General features: G+C 51.5%; 1 protein-coding gene across 6 annotated transcripts in view; it reads left to right on the forward strand.

The window, feature by feature from the left end:
- The first annotated feature begins 3928 nt into the window (after window positions 1-3928).
- Window positions 3929-16934, forward strand: part of CD6 (CD6 molecule) — a 40528-nt gene continuing 27522 nt past the window's right edge. For 2 of the 6 annotated variants that reach the window (XM_045039375.1, XM_045039376.1), the window contains exon 1: window positions 3929-4186. In XM_045039375.1, the coding sequence (XP_044895310.1) occupies window positions 4126-4186 (61 nt within the window). In that variant the 5' untranslated portion in view covers window positions 3929-4125. The remainder of the gene's footprint in view (window positions 4187-16934) is intronic. The other 4 variants (XM_006937371.5, XM_003993494.6, XM_045039374.1 and 1 more) reach the window with 3 other exon arrangements.

Below are 16934 nucleotides of genomic sequence, written 5' to 3' on the forward strand. Positions count from 1 at the left end.
CCACCCAGGGACCCCTATCCCGTTGTGACTTTAATTTGCATCTCCCTGATGACTGGTGATGTTGGCATCTTTTCATGTGCCTGTCGTTCGTTCGAATGTCTTCTTTGGAAAAATATCTATTCACATACCCTGCCCATTTTTTAATCAGATTTTTTTTTTTTTTGGCTATTGAGTTGTATGAATTCTTTACATATTTTGGATATTAACCCCTCATCAGATAGATATATGATCTGCAAATCTATTCTCCATTCAATCTCCTTCTTGAAACATAGTCAAAATCGACTGTTATTTTCTTAGCACTTCGAGATGTCATTCCATTGTCTTCTGGCTTCCATAGCTACCATGAAAAAGTTAGCAGTAAATCTACTTTGTAGTTCATCTTTCTAGATTAACAATTTTGTTACCAGAAGTAATTGGTGTAGATTGATTGATTGATGTGTGTATGAAAACATTTTCATTCTTTTAAAATTCTTTTTCCTCCTGGTTTTAATGAGAGAAATTTATTTTTATTTAACAGCTGGGGGTTGGAAGGAGCTTCTGGGATCGGAGGGCTATGTATTTCATCGATTCTGAATTCGAGCCATTCACCTTGTTCCGTCCTCTACGTTAACTTCTTTTTTAAAAAAATTTTAATGTTTATTTATTTTTTTTTAATTTTTTATTTTTTCAACGTTTATTTATTTTTGGGACAGAGAGAGACAGAGCATGAACGGGGGAGGGGCAGAAAGAGAGGGAGACACAGAATCGGAAACAGGCTCCAGGCTCTGAGCCATCAGCCCAGAGCCTGACGCGGGGCTCGAACTCACGGACCGTGAGATCGTGACCTGGCTGAAGTCGGATGCCCAACCGACTGCACCACCCAGGCGCCCCAATGTTTATTTATTTTTGAGAGAGAGAGAGAGCATGAGCAGGGGAGGAGGAGAGAGAGAGGGAGATACAAAATCCAAAGCAGGCTCCAGGCTCCAAGCTGCCACCACAGAGCCTGATGTGGGGTTCGAACTCATGAGCCGTGAGATCATGACTTGAGCCGAAATCGGACACTCAACCAAGCTACCCAGGTGCCCCTGTGTTCTTAACTTCTGTTTCATAATTTCCTTTTTTGTCTCTCTGGGTGGCATTCTCAGTAAGTTCTTCAGGTCTACTGTCCAGCTCACTTGTTCTCTCTTCAGCTATGTTAATCTGCTAGTTAATCTGCCCATTACATTGCTAGTTTTGAAGGTTACGTTTTTCATTTATTGTATTTTTTTTTTCTCCAAATCTTCCTGGTCACTTAGTGTCTTATCCATAGTCCCTTGTTCCTTCTCTATAGCCTCAATGATCAACTTTATTTTTCTTTAAGTATATGAAACAACCCTATTTGATATTATGGATACCATAATTCCAGCAGCTAAAGTGTTTGAAGATCTGAGTTTACTGCTTCCTGCTTTGTGCAATTCTCACCTCAAGGGCCTTGTTGTGATGCTTACTTTTAGATGTCAGTTTGACTGATTCATAGGGTGCCCAGATATCTGGCTGACCATTATTCTGGGTGTGTTTGTGAGGGTGTTTCTAGATGAGATTAGCATTTGAATCAGTGCGCTGAGTAAAGCAGATTGCCCTCCCCACTGCGGATGGGCTTTATTCACTGAGGGCTTGAATAGAACAGGAAGGGATAATAGAGAATTGTCTCTCTCTGCCTGTCTTCAGATTAGGATGCCAGTGTTCCCCTGCCTTTCAGCTCAGGCTCCAACTGGAGCTCATACCAATGGCTCTCCTGGGTCTTGGGCCTTTGGACTTAGACTGGAATGGTACCACCAGCTCTCCTGAGTTTCCAGTTTTCCAGCTGAGATCTTGGCGCTTAGTTTCCAAAATCACTTGAGACAATTCCTTATAATAAATCTCATATAAATTCCATTAATTCTATTTCTCTGGAAAACCATGACTAATACACTTGTGTCCTATGTTTTATGTCTTCTCCTCTTCTCTTCTCTTCTCTTCTCTTCTCTTCTCTTCTCTTCTCTTCTCCCCTCCCCTCCCCTCCCCTCCCCTCCCCTCCCCTCCCCTCCCTTCTTCCTTCCCTTCCTTTCTCTTTTCTTCTCTCTCCGACCTCATTGCAGGCGACCTTGTGGTTAGGAACATTCAGGGTTAGCATTTCTTTTTCTTCCACTCAGAAGCCAGTGCTGAGCCAAGCACATTCTATGTCGGATCCTTTTGAGAGGTTTCTCTTTCCTGTTCCTCCTAAGTGGGTGTTGTTTTTCATTGTTTTGCTTTAGGTGGGAGATTTCTGATTTTGCTTTTCATTTGCTCAGGCGCTAGGTTTTGTCCCATTAAATTGAAGTTCTTGGCCACCTGGGGTCAGCGGGTACCTCAGGGCACCCTCTGCTTCTGTCGTCAATCATGTCTTCGGATTCGTGCTTTCTTGTCCTGTTGGTCTATCCTTACTTTCTTACCACCTCACCTTTGCATTTCTAAAGGCGTTTAAAAATAGTTCTTGTAACAGGAGAACTTTCAGCATATGCTGGTTACCGTATTATCAGAAATGGAAGCCTAGCCTGTCCTCCAGCCCGTTCAGACGTGTCTCTCTTAGGACACTACTCATCAGCAGGAGACCTCTCCTGTGTTCATCTCACCCTGGCCTGTGGTTTGGTCCTCTGGGCTTGTGAACTCCGTTCTCCTTGAAAGCAGGGGTTTGCTTTCTTGCGTTCACCTTCCACAGAGTTCCCCACACCAAAGTCTCCCTAAGTGTCCGTTAAAGGGAAGTGAACCCAGGAGGTAGAGGTCCCCGTCCCCTGCCTGTGCTACCAGTGACCCTCCACAAGAGGGCAGCGTCAGCTGGTGCCAGGGCCCTGTCCACCCCGCAGGTCTGGGCCGGGTTTACAGTGGAGGGGCCTGGCTCCCAGTGGCTCCCATACCGGCAACATCAGAGGCGCCTTTGGACCGGGATCCAGTGAGGAAATCCTCCCCATTCCACAGACGGGGAAATGAAGTCAAGCAGGGAGGGGGGGAAGCGTCAGGCCAGGCCAGGTAAATCTGAGATGAGGTCACACGGGGAAGGGCCAAGATAAAACCAGTCTCCTCCGGACTCAGTTTCTTCAAGGGCTCTGTTTATACAACCAAATTAAATTGTCCATTCCTTCCTTCACTCAGCATTTATTCAGCGCCTACAGTATGCCCTGCAGGGAGTGCCCCACAGGGAGGGCAGTGGTGAATGAAACACACAGGTCCCTGCTTCCTTCCTACAGCGTTCACCATAGACCAACTGAACAACTCAGCACCTCCCAGCAGTCCTGGCCCTTTGCTCCTGCTGTTCCTTCTGGCCCTTCCAGACACTTTCCACCATCTCTGCCTGTTGAAATCCTGCTCATCCTTCTTGGACCAGCTCCCCTGACTGACTCTCACCAGGGAATGAACACCCAGCCCATAGGTGGGGGCGGGGGGGGGGCACTGGAGCCTCCTGTGCCATCTCGGGGGACAGGTCCAGCCTGGGAGGATGTGGGGGACACCCCATCTCTCAGACCCTTCTCCATTTACAATTCTCCAAAGGGCACCTGGGACTTTCCCCTCTCAAAAGTGCAGGACCCCACCCTCCTCCTGACCAGCCACAAACACACCCAAGGGCGAGGTAAATGTCGCGATTTTATCCCAGAAGAGCTGGCTTCCGTGGACCGGGACGGGGGGTGGGTCATGCGCTCACTCTTCCCACATGGACTGATTGATCATCTACTGTGCTTCAGGTCTCCAGAAAGGAAGCGTGTCCGCGTTTCCCTTTTCTTTGGGAGACACTTGGAGGAAGTGTGTGTGTGTGTGTGTGTGTCCCTCTCTATGACTTCTGGGGTTCAGCAGGGCTGGGTGGGCTCACAGGCAGCTGGGCTCTCCCCCTCAGCCCCTGTGATACCAGCCTGGCTTCCTGGAGACCAAAACCACAAGAAGAGAGCACAGAGGTGTGAGAAACACACTCACAGGCTGGTTTGGTCGCATGCGTGCAAAGGAGCCCTCTCTCTTGTGGAGAGAGAGTCATAAACAGGAGCAGCCAAGGTCCGAGCGAGCGAGCGAGCGGGTGCGAGGAGCACCCAGCAGCCACGTCCACCTCCTGGCCCGGGGATGGCGCTTAGCATCCCCGCTGGCAGGCACGCATAGCAGCCAGAGATGGCCCCGGACATGTGGCTGTTCTCTGCTATCCTTGGATTGCTGTCGGCAGCCCTCTCAGGTAGGGCCCCTTTCCCACCTCCTGCCGCTCATGCTGGGCGACCTGGGTCCTGGCCTCTCGCTTGGCCCCCTTTCCGGTCATTTTCTCACTCACCTTTCTAGAACCTTTTAGCCGAGACGGTACCAGGGAGGCCCCAGCTACGGCAACAGGGGCTGGGACCTGGAGAGGGGCCAGGATCCCCCTGGGGGAGCTGGGCTGTGCCCGGACGGTCCCAGAAGACTCAGCATGCGCGCGTGCTGTCTTGTCAGCGGGCTCCCAGGGTCTGAGGAGGGAGTTGTCTCCCACCATAAGTTTGGGAACTCCCCCATCCCCATTTCTCGGCGACTCTCAGGGAGAGAGAGAACGGTCCGGAGACAGAATTCAGGGAAGCCAATGGGAATTGAGGACAGCTGGGGGCTTGTGGCTCACATGCAACCAGTAAGGGGTAGTTTAGGGCACAAGTGAATAGGAGAGCTCTCGAGGGCCCCCTCCTGAGCTCCCCCAGGGTGCCAAGGCACTTTGTGACCTGGGCAGGGGCGTCAGGCAGGCAGTTTGGGGGCTGGCTGTGTTCATCAGACGCCGTTGGCCTCTGTCGAGTGCGGGGTCCAAGCTGGCGGGAGCTGGGCGGGGGCCCAGAGTTGCTAGAGATCCTGCTCCTGTTGGGACCTTTCGGGGGATGGGGAGGCTCATGGAAACAGAATTCTGGGCCAGGGAGCCCGAGTCTGCCTGGCAGGGGAGATACCAAGTGCTTTCACTTTGCTGTCACAAGGGGACCCAGAGAGGCCCCATCAGGAGGGCCACCCAAGCCCAAGCTGACTCGGAGAGCTGAGAGAGGCGGGGAGTTATTCGGGATGGCGGACAACTCCTCTCTCAGCCTCCGTCTAGAGGCATGTGCTCCTGAACTCACCCCGGGTCGGGGAAAGCCATTTAGCTGGAACGCGTGTGCCTTCAGCTCCATGTGGGGGTCGTGTGGTCTCTCTCGCTCTACCAAGAGCACCCGGAACTCAGCCGCCTTCTGCCCCTGAGCTAAGAGCTAAGACCTAAGACGGACAGAGGGTCAGAGCAGGGGCCCCTCCTTCCCCATCTCCACTGTCGCCACCCGCCGTCCTTTTCCATGAGACCCGACCGCCGGCCTAGGCTCGGAATGAAATCTGGGACAGAGAGGGTGGCTGGCCGGCCCCTGGGCCCCGGGGAACCGGCCTCGAGTGGTGCCGCAAGCAGGTGGGAACCCAGGGCCCCGGGAGAGCCCAGGAGGGTGAAATGAAGGGACTCCTGGAGCCAAGGTCCCTACACCCCAGCCCTTTTTGTCCCCTCCTGACACTCCTGCCCGCCTCACCCCACTCCCGGCACAGATATTTCACTCCGTGTTTCTAAACCCACATTCATATTCAATGGTCTCACTTGTTACTAATACCAGTTTAGTCTTGAAAGGAAACTTGATGTCACGATTCTAAGTGGAAAACCGACATCATGTGCCATAAATGAAAGATGAAGGTAAGCATAAAAATAAATGGGGGTGGAAGCCAGTTTCTATTACGTGCTAGCAAAAAGTTGAAAGAAAGCAAAGGTCCTTGAGCCTGAAGCCGACACCTGTCCCCCCTGTTAAAGGGGAGATGGGGTGGCGATAGAGATACCCTGGCCCCAAATTGTTACTTTCTTCTTGATCTTTCAGGGGGACTGATAGCACTTGGAATGGGGAATAGTTTCCCTGCCGTGTGATTTAATGGCACTAAATGCTGCTTCCTGAAAGCCTCCTAAAGGGTCCCCAGAGGCATATGTCCTACTGCTGACAAATAGGGCCTGGCAGGAAGAACATTGCCGGCAGAAGGAAACGGTGTCCCCAGGAGTAAGGTGGGGAAGGCCAGAGCGAGCTGGTGTAGGGAGGCTGCTCCCCGGGCCTGCCAGAATGTTCTTCCCCGCCCCGCCCAGGTCCAGCAGGCCCAAACCCCAGCAGAGCTGAGCCCTAGGCGGGCAAGATGGACCCCGATCTGCCTGGGGGGTTCTCCTTGGCGAAATCAGTGTGTTGGGCCGATCAGATTTGGGGAAAGGACATGAGGGTCTCCAAGGAGAGAAAGAAAAAGAAAGAAAGGAAAACAACAGAGACAAGGGAGGAAAGGATCCTGGAAGAATGAGGCCCCAGAGCGAGTCCCAGGGCCTTCACTCTGACAGCTGCATGGAGCCCCGGAGGGGTTAGCAGGCTGCGTCTGGGACCGCAGGAGGCCGGAGGCTGGCCCTCCTGGGCCCCGGAAGACCCAGCCATGGCTCTTTCGCGTTCAGCAGGCCTCCCCTCTCCTCTGTCCTCTGCAGTCCTAGCACCAGGCTCCATCCTGGGCCTCACACAGCCATTTCTCTGGCCAGGCTGGCCTGGGTTCTGGGCCCTTCTCTCCTCAGGTCTGGGTGCGTGCTGTTCAATGACCAGGGCAGGGACCACGCTTTCCAGTTCTGTTGGTGCTCCCTGGAGACCTGGGTCCAGGACCAGTTTGTCCACATACCCTCCAGTTTTGTGCCTCAGTTTCCTGATCAGTCATCTGGGGACAAAGAGGGAGAAGGAATGGACTCAAAGCCTTTTTACTGGGGAAGCTTGGGTGGGGTCAGGAGGCCAGGGTATTGCCTGGGCCCCGTCTCTGACTCACCCTGTGTTCTTCTCTGATCTGGACTTGGGTTTCTGCGCCAGTGAAATGGGGTGCTTTGGGTGGACGATCCCTAAGGGCTCGGTCAGACCTGACATTTCTGTGTGCAGAGCGATAACATAGAACCAGGCCTCTCCCCCAAGGGCCGTGCCGAGGTTGGTGACTCTAATTCCATCTGGACGGTGGTGGGTTGAGGGCTTCTGTTGTGCACTAAAAAGGCTGTTTGTGGTTACTTTATTAAAAAAAAAAAAAAAACAGTTTCTTAAATTAACAAATTTTTTAACATCGATTTTTTCCCTTCGCTTGTAAATTCAATATACAAAAATCACTTTATTTATAAGTCCAGTAATTTTCGACAATGACTCTCAGGGAGCCTTTGATGAATATTTCATCAAATCAGGTTGAACGGAGTAAGCGCCTTAAATAATAAATACCATTCACAAAGGTAGCTAATTAAATTCCTTTAGATCTGTAATGTCTAATATAGCGGCCACGGGAAGTTGCATTTGAAACGCGGTAGTCTGAGTTGAGAAGGTTGGAAAGGTAACATACACAGCAGATGTCGAAGACGTGTTCAAAAAAAGAACACAAAATACCTCATTAGTAACTTTTATGTGAATTGTATGTTGAGATGATAATTTGCTGGATATGTTAGGTTAAATACATTTTATCATTATAATTAGGTTGATCTATTCCTTTTTCACGTTTAAAAAATGTGGCTACTAGGATATTTTAAATGACCCAGGTAGCTTGCATGATGTTTATATCGGATAGCACTGCCTTACCTAATCTAAGCTGCATTTGTACATCTAACGAACTCGATTGTCTTATAAATGCTTCAAACAGCTCTAAGAAACACAACCGTCCCAAGGATTTCAGAGAATACTTACAGATCTAAAACCCTAACTTTTAAACAAAGTGAGAATTAAGTTCTCTGAAATATGCCAATAATGTTTACAGACATTACCAAACTCTCTTAAGTTTTTACCTCAAAATTTCAACTGAAGTCAATTACTCGGTCACACACACAAGAAATTCCAGTGGCCACGTGTTCTTAAACATCACAGGTAACAGGACTTCATGCAGCAACACAAGGAAATTGATCCAACCGAAACTTAACGTAAATGTATAATTACTCAGGGTTTCCACGTCTGTCCATCATCTTTATTTTTCAAATTCTAATCTTCTTGGGCTTCAAAGCCACTTACCAAGGAGAAAAGGCTTGTCCCATAGCAGATAACACGGATTATCCCCCTGGAGACTGGAGGGTCTGTCTTAGTGCATTGAGAGGAGGTCAGCTTTTCTATTGTTTTGCCAAAATAGAAGATTAAGATTCTCCTGTGCTGCTGATGCGTGTGAGATGAGCTTTTGGATAGGCTGTGCCCTCCACTTGAGCCGGTCCCTTGACCTGTAACCTCTGGACCCAACTTCTGCAAGCCTAATTCTCTATGTGTCCTGGATCAGATTTAATCCGATCCACCCGATTGGATTAAATCAAACAAATGTGTTTGCTATTCTGTTCTTCTTTTTTTTCTTCATTTTTCCCCCCTCTCATTCTTCCCAGCTGGCAAGACAGATGTATAAATAATATATGACTGGCATCTGTGTATTTCTCCTGGCTTAGTCTGGCTCTCTGGTCACAGGTCAATGACTGGTGGGGGACGTTGGCATGACGGTCACCATCGTGGTGATGTGGGATGACGCGGCTCCTAGGGTAACGTGGCTTATTACAGAGGCATCTAGAATGAGTAAGAAACACTGTCCACTGACTGCCTCACTCAGTCTGCGTTTATTGAGGCCTGCTGGGAGCCAGTCTCATTGCCTGATAGGGAAGCTCAGGCATCACATTGGGCCCCCAGCCGTTGGATTCAAAGGCTGAAGAATCAGCCCTATTCCTGGGGACAAGGGAGGGATTAAGCAGGTGGCCCCAATGGAGGCTTTGGGACAGGGGCTTGGAGCAAAAGACTAGGCCATGTGGATGGCTGTGAAACCACCGACCTGTACCCATGTTGATGCTCAGCCCTGCACTGAACAGACCCTGGTGGGGGCTGGAATCCCCAAGCCCATCTCCTCTCTACTCACAGTGTCTTCAGACTCTCCATCCCAATCCCTGGCACTGCCTCCTACCCGCCCCCCCCCCCAAGCCTCCCCCAGAGTCAGGGCTACCAGAGTCCTTCAGAGCAGGACTTCCTGGGGGCCCTCATTCCTGTCCCTTCCCAGGGTTTTCAAAAGCTGCCAATTCACTGATAATTTACTTCATATTTTCAGTGGATATTTTATTTCTGTTTTTATTTTTCGACAGCAGAGATCCCAATGCAGGGCTCAAATTATCTTTTTGAGATCATTTCCAGAGATCCCAATGCAGGGCTCAAATTATCTTTTTGAGATCATTTCCTGAGCTGAAGTTGGATGCTTAAACAACTGAGCCACCCCAGGTGCCCCTAAGCTGATGTTTCAAGGTGTAAATACTTTCGTTTTTAGAAAAAAACTTTATCTTGCTCCCTTAAAGATAAAGCCATTGTAAATCACCTTAATGGTGGTAATGGTGAAAATAAACATCATGGAAACAAAATGTCACTAAATTCTAGCCAAATGTGTTGCTGCTTTCCTTGAGCCCAAACGGGAGGGTTGCTAGAGGTCAGAGAGGCATTAGGGACTAGCGCCCTGAGAGATTTTCTCCTCCAAGTAGTCAGAAAAGCTGAAAGGGCATAACTGCCTTCATGTAATTTAACACCATGTCAGTGACCACCTAAATCATTTCTCAAGGCTTCAGCTATGGGCCTCACCCTGGTCCGGAGAAAGGACGAGGGTGGTGGGCAATCTGTTCCCCTTACGGGACAGAGCCTGGGGAAGCCTTCTGCTTACCTTCCTGGTGGACATCCTAGAACATGGCGACCCCGTTTCGGGATGTCCCCAGGCCCCCAGGACAGCCCCTAGACTCCTGGTGAGCCTTGAAGTTGAGAATGGTGCCCAGATTCACATCCCCCCAGTTTACCTCTGGGAACGAGCCCCTGTAGGGTGGGGACAAGGAACCAGGAAGACGGGTGAGCGTAGGATTTTAGAACTCACTCTGGCTCTCGATTGCGGGGGAATCTTGGGCAGGCCCATTCCTTCCTCTGGCCTTAGTTTCTTCACTGGAAAAAATGGGCAAATTGAACACTAAAAACCCAGCCTAAAAACCCTCGTCCTCTGTGGCTTTACCGTTTGTGGAGCAGGGCAGCGGAGATCCAGCTGTTAGAAACCAGCTGGAGTATGGGCGCGACATGGTAACCCCGGCCGGCACCTGCCACGCGGAATCGTGGACCCTGGCCGGAGGCCGGCTTGGCTTCTCGGTCCCGGCTCTGGGTGACCTGGGTTATTTCTCAGCTTCTGCGTGCCTGCAGGCTACAAATAAAAACACCCCCCTCACCACATTATGAAATTTAGATAATTGCATCGGAAAATGCCTGAACATAGTAGCGCTTAAAAATGTGAGTTATAAATGTTACACAGCCAGGAGAAGGGTCTTGTAAATGCGAGTGCAGGGTTTAGCGGTTAACACACCGTTTGCACAGTGAGCTCGTTTACCCACATGACAAGCCCAGCGTATAGATGAGGAAACCAGGGTTTATCGAGGCTGAGAGACCGGTCCAAAGTCTGTAGCTAGTAAGTGACAGGACTTGAGCTTAGGGGTCGCAGCTCTGGCTCTTTCCCAGGGAAGAGCGGCCTCCTGGAGGGCTGTCCTCGGGGCTCCTTGCAAATATGAGGTTCTCCCCCAGCTCCCCCATCCCCCCCAGCTTGCAGCCTGAGGGGCCTCTGAGGTTCCGGGGTCTCCTGGAAGGCTTCTCAGGGACAGATGGGGTCAAATGTGGCTGCGCCCTTGTGGGGTCCTGCTGTGCACCCACCCTGCCCGCCTAGGCCAGAAATGAATGAAGGGGAAGCTGAAGAGGCACCGCGAGCCTGGGGACAGTTTGTCTGGCGGGAGGTTCCATCTAGTCACATTTATTGGGCGCCTGCTGCGTGCCAGGCCCTGTACAACACCGAGATGTGAGATACGAAGGTTTGTCCTCGAACACTTTACGTGCTGTGAGGAAGATGATAAAACACACAGGGTCAGCCTGGGGTACGTGTGACAACAGATGCAATCCGTTGACAGCCATAACCACCATTCACTGCAGGGGACTTACTGTTCTGTAAGCATTGGCTGAGCAGATGCTGTCCCACCCTGACATTGGGTCATTTTATGGTTGGGTCAACTAAGGCTCAGAAGTTTATGTATTTGGTCCCAGGCTGGGGGCGGATCCGGAGTTTAAATCCAGGTCCGTAGGTCTCCAAAACCCACATTCTCCGACACGGGGCTACACTGCCTTCCAGAGCTGGGAGTCTGAGAGGGGGAGGGCCCGAGCCTCCTGGAGACACTTGGTGGCTTCTCAGATGGGCGGTGGCGGTAGAGGCAGGGGGGTGGGGTGGAACCTGGCTGTCCCGAGGGGGCTGGACATACAGAGAAGAGTGGCCCAAACATCCTGGGCACAAAGTGTGCAAAAACTAATGAGGCCTGAGGAAAGTGTAAATGGTTCGTTGTGTTGTGTCAATATCAGCTTCCTGGTTTTGGTAAATTACTCTGGTTAGTTACATAATATGTCATCACTGGGGGGAAGCCGGGCAATGGATACACGAGACTCCTCTCCATGCTATACTGGGTGGGAAACATTCCTTGCAGAAGGACGGATTTGAGCAGAAGCCTGGAGGTGAGGCAGTCAAGGTGAAAGCCCAGGACGGGCTGGCTGTGGGGGGTGGTTGACCAGCCGGCCCTGCTGGTCCTATAGGGAACATTCTCTTCCTCCTGATTCATCTGGACTGCTGTGTGGTGGGGATTCGATGAGCTGATATTCATGAAAATGCCAAGCCAGCGACTAGCCCACAGAAAGCACACACATAGACCGTACACACGTTTAAGGATGTTAGCCGGGCAGTCACAAGGGTAACGGCTTCCCAGACAGCACTCTGTAAATTCATAGATCTATTTCCTCATTGCAGCCCTATGAAATAGGAGTTATTATCCCCATTTTACCGATTAAGTGGCTGAGGCTCCGAGAGGCGAAGGGACTTTTCCTAGATCACACAGCTAATAGATGCACAGCTAGTGGATCTTTAACTTGACCTTGTGACTCCTGATCCACGTTCTTTCCCAGCCCTGGAAAATAGGCAGGGTTTGGGCCACGGACCCCGTCCACTTCAAGATTTCTTCGGGAAAGGTCTCCCCATTCTCTGGAGACTTTTCATCTCACCCACTATCGGCTGGGCGGTCATGGAACCCGGTTTAAAAAAAAAAAAAAAAACCCTTGAAGCTACTCATGAGTCAGAAGCCACTTCTTGGCCAAGGAGCCACTCTGAGCCTCAGTTTCCCTGGCTGTAAAGCAGGGTCGATGTCAGCTTCCAGAACCCGGGTCTAGGATGAGGCTCCATGAGATGTTGGCTCTGGAGTACTTGGGAAAATATGGGGTTCGTGCGCATGCTGAAGAGTCCCATGGCCATAACTGCTGCTGGGCCAGGGGCCAGGGGCCATGACAGGAGCTCATGGGGACGGCAGAAAAAGAAGAAGGAAGCCCCAGTTTCCGCCCACCATTTTGTAGAGTCCTGTGGCCCAACCGCCTTCTGCCAGAAAATGGCAGCTGAGAGAGCCTCTGAGATGCCAGCCTGGACAGGGAGAGAGGGCGGAGGGGTTGTAAGAAGAAGTTGCCAGGCCCTTGGGGGATGCTAGACTGGGATCCCATGAGAGGAAAGTGATCCCCTGGCTTTCCCCTGCGTCTCCACCTGTGTTAGAAGGTAGTGGCACACGTTAGAAGGTCTACCCTATATGTCTTCATGCCTCCCCTCCATCATGGCCAAGCTGAACTGGGCTCTCCAGGCAGTGCTCGCAGATGCCCAGGGGGTCTGTGCATGGGGCCGCAGGCTGTGCGAGTGAGGAAGGGCCTCAGCGCTGGGAGCTTCTCAAGATGTCTTGGGGGTCCCACCTGAGCACCCCACTTCCAATCTGGAAGTCAACTGCTGAGGCCTGAGCGAGGGAGGGCACAGAGGTGAAGTCACTGTGTCGCCACAGCTATGTGCAAAGCCAAGCACAAGCTCTGTCCATTTGACAGGACAAACTGATACTCAGAGAGCTCCAGCCATGCAGCCCGTCGCTGAGAGAACTGGGACCCTAGCCACCTTCTGGTCACCAACCCACCCCCACCAGCTGCCTCTTTCTAAATGGAGCTTAGGGGAAAGATTTTGATCTATGCATTTTTTAAAATTCTTTTTTTGCTAGGGTGCTCACCTCATCTGGGAGGAGTGCGTGAGAGCTCGGCTGGGCAGGGGTGGGGGGGGCAGAGGTGGGAAACCATCCCTGGACCGTGTCACCCCCCACCCCCTGCCGAGTCTGCTCAGGGAGATTCACTTTTCCCTACTTCCCTTGACTAAACTAAAGTCACTTGCCAAATGAATTCAACTCCTTGGAGAAATGTGCCACATTCTCCAGATAGAATTCTAGAAATATCATGACAGTATCTGGGCAGGAAGAAACCCCAGAGGGCTGCCAATCATGTACTCCTGTTTGTCAGAGGAGAAAACCAAGGCGTAGAGTGGCGGGGGGGGGGGGGGGGAGCGGAGACGGGATCAAGGTCACGGAGCAGGAGTGGAAAGTGGGGCCTGCAGTGGGCATAGCGGGGGGTCCTGTGCTCTCCCCAGTTGACATCAGTACGAAACTAACCCTCATCCACAGAACTTTTTCAGATTTTTCCAGCTGTGCCAATAACGTCCTTTAAGGAAAAAGAAAACTCCAGTTAGGGGACTGTGCTTTATTCTCATGTCTCTTTCTGTTCCTCCAACCTAGAATAATTTCTCGATTTTCTTTCTCTTTCATGACATTGATCCTCTGGAAGAGTATGGTCCAGTTATTCTGTGATCTGTATCCCAAGTCATGGTTTGTCTGATGATTCCTTGTGATTAGCCATGCCTTCTATGGCAGAAATAGCACCGAAGTGCCGTGGTGTTACCGTCGGCCTCTCGTGTCAAGGGGCGCGCCCCATCGGCTTGTCCCATCTCGGTGTTCTAATTTTGACTGCGTGGCTAAGGGGATGTCTGTAGGTAAGGTTGCTCTTTTCTGCTTTGTGACTCATGTGCGTCCTGGGGGCAGATTCTGTGAGAATGTGTAAACACGTTAGCTCCCCTCAAACTTCGACCCTCTAGTTGTGACATTAGTGATGACCCTGGCCCGAATCGGTTACCATTGCTACCCTTTCTCCATGGCGATGTTAAGACGCCATCGTTTCTTCTGCTAGTCACTGGCTTGGCTTTCTTGGCTCAGGTTCAAGGGGTAGGAGCCAACTGGTTCAGCGCCTCGAAGGCTGGAGCTGAAGAGGCCAAGGTGTGGGCCCCTCGGGCTGGGCCTCTGGCGGCGGCCATCTTGCTCCGCCTCAGAGGTTAGAGCTTGGTTCAGTTCCTCTCTGCTTCCGGGGCCGCTTCCCTCCCCGCCTACAAGTTTTGCCACTCATTTGTAGCTCCCGCTACATGTCGGGCACCGTTTTCAGCCACTGAGGATACGGGACACAGCCTCAGACTTCGAGGAGCTTATATTCTAGAGGGGGGAAAGCAGACAAATGAACAAGCACGTTTCAAAATCAGTATCACATCAGAAAGGAAGTACCTGCAACAAGGGAAATGAAGCAGAGTCCGAAAGACAGAGAGTGACTGGGGTCGGGGTCCAGGTAGGGCCTCTGGGGGCATTTGAGCAGAGATGTGACTCGTGAGATTAACCTGGAATGGAGATGGAGAGATCAGGGAGCAGGACCTTCCGGGCGGAGGGAAGGCAGGTGCAAGGGCCCTGAGGTGGACCAGTTGAGGTGCTGGAGGAGATTGCTGAGGGAGCAGGGAGCAGAGAAGATAGAGACGGACAGGCTGCAGATGTCAGGGATCATCAGTCACGCAGGGGCTTGGAATGAACCCGTGGGGAAATGGGAAATCTTCAGAGAGTTTTAGGTATAAAAAGACGTGACCCGATCTGCATTTAGGCATATACAATTATTTAACAAACATGGTTTATGATCAACTCCACACTTAAACCTAAGTCAGTTTGTTTGGACCTTCTGTCACCATCATCCATTTCCAACAAATATTACTTCGGTAAACAGAATATGTCCGTATAAACAAAACACTGAAAACAAAGCGGCTTTAAAGAGCCTGCTATCCAAGCCCGAGTCACTCTCCCCTTGGTACGAAGTGTTGGGTGTTCAAGGCTGGGCGGCACCAGCCAAGACTTGGAACCCCAAGCACCGAAGGACTGGAGAAGGACTATTTCCTTTACTGTGGGATTCAGTCCCAGTTAGTACCCACTCTTAAATTGTCTGGGGACACTGGAGGGCCACGCCATGAGGGAGGGAAATGCAGTCTGCCAGGCACCCTCAAACCAGCCGTCAGAGGCAAGGGAGCCCCCTCCCTCCAGCCGTCAGACCCCATCTGGCCCGGTTGGCCCATTTTACCCTGGAGAAACTGAGCCCCCTCCCCACCCGCCGCCCTGTCCCACAGGGACTTACCCAAGGTCATAATCCTGGCTGGTCTCACCTCTGCCAAATTCCGTTGTCACTTCCACCGGGTTCCAGCCGAAAATGCACACGCGCCGTAAACATTAGTCATCCTTATTGTAAAAATCGTTCTAACAACCACATGAAAAGAACTGTCACCCGGCACAAAACTCGGCCTTTCGTTCTTGAAAGAGGCAGGCTGCAAGTCCCTGGAGCGAGGCGCGTGTTTCGTCCCTCGTCAGCATGACGGTGGGTGCGGGGGGCATCGTGCTGCCTCTGATCAGTGTTTGTCAGGAACGCTGTGAGCACGTGGAATCTGGGGTCCGGGAGACGAGCATTTGATTCCAGGCCCCACCACCTCCTCGGTGGCCCGGGGTGAGGTCCAGAACCTTCTGAGGGGACACAGGCCTACGCCCCAACGCCAGCTCCTCCATTCTTACCCTCGAGATGGACTTTCCACCTTCCCTGAAGATCTTTACAGACCATTTCTAGCCACCTGCACGTGCATGGATGGTCTCGGTTCCAGCCATGTCAACAGAAGCCATGAAACAGTCCCGGGAGCACTTGCGGGTTTAGGGTCTGGCCCTCTGGAAGTGAAGGAGGGGGCACAACCATGCATCTTGCAAATTCCCCCTCCCACCCGCCTCCTGGAATTTCCTAGAAGTCCCAGGGGCCCTCCCCCCACCCCCAGCCCCTGCCTCTGGAAGGCCACCTTTGTTGCAGGTATGTGTGACTTCATTTTCTAGAGCTACCATAAGGCAGCGCCACGGATTGGTGCGTGAGCAACAGAACTGTATCGTGTCACAGCTCGGGAGGCTGCAAGTTCAAGATCAGGGTCTCCTTCTCAGGTGGGGAGGGAGCATCTCTCCCAGGCCTCTCTCCTAGCTTCCGATGGTTTGCTTGGCGTTCTTCGCCATTCTTTGGCTTGTAGAAGCCCTGATCCGATCTCGGCCTTCATCTTAACGTGGCATTCTTCCTACGCGCATACACCCGTGTCCACACGTCCCCTTTTCATGAGGACCCCAGTCCTCCTGGACCAGCTGCCCCTCCCCCCCGCCCCCACCAATGACCTTGTTTTAACTTGACTACCTCTGTGAAGAGCCTATCTCCAAATAAGGTCACATTCTTAGGTACTGAGGTCAGGACTCCAACATATCTTTTTTGGTGAGACACAATCCCACCCATAGCCGTGTGTGTGCGTGTGTGTGTGTGAGTGTGTGTGTGTGAGAGAGAGAGAGAGAGAGAGGGAGAAAGAGAGAGAGAGAGACTCAGGGGTAGAATTTCTGGGTCATGACTACGGAAATGTTTTTAAAGTCGTTGTGTGGGCTCGGCTCCCGCCAGCAATCTACAGAGTCCCTGCTGACCCCCATTCTCAATACTCAGCATTACCCCACTTCTCAATTGTGGGTGTATGATACCGTTTTCCCGTGGCCTTACTTTGCATTTTTCTGATGACTGTGAGGCTGGATACTTCCCATGAGTTTATGGGTCCCGCGTGTTTCTGCTTCCGTGAAGTGCTTATCCAGGCCGCTTGCTCAGTGTCCCATCGCTTGCCTTTTCCTTATTGATTTATAGACAATCTCCTTTTCTAAGGAGGGTTTC

Source organism: Felis catus, chromosome D1 (genome assembly GCF_018350175.1).
Source record: "Felis catus isolate Fca126 chromosome D1, F.catus_Fca126_mat1.0, whole genome shotgun sequence".
NCBI classification, from domain to species: Eukaryota; Metazoa; Chordata; class Mammalia; order Carnivora; family Felidae; genus Felis; species Felis catus.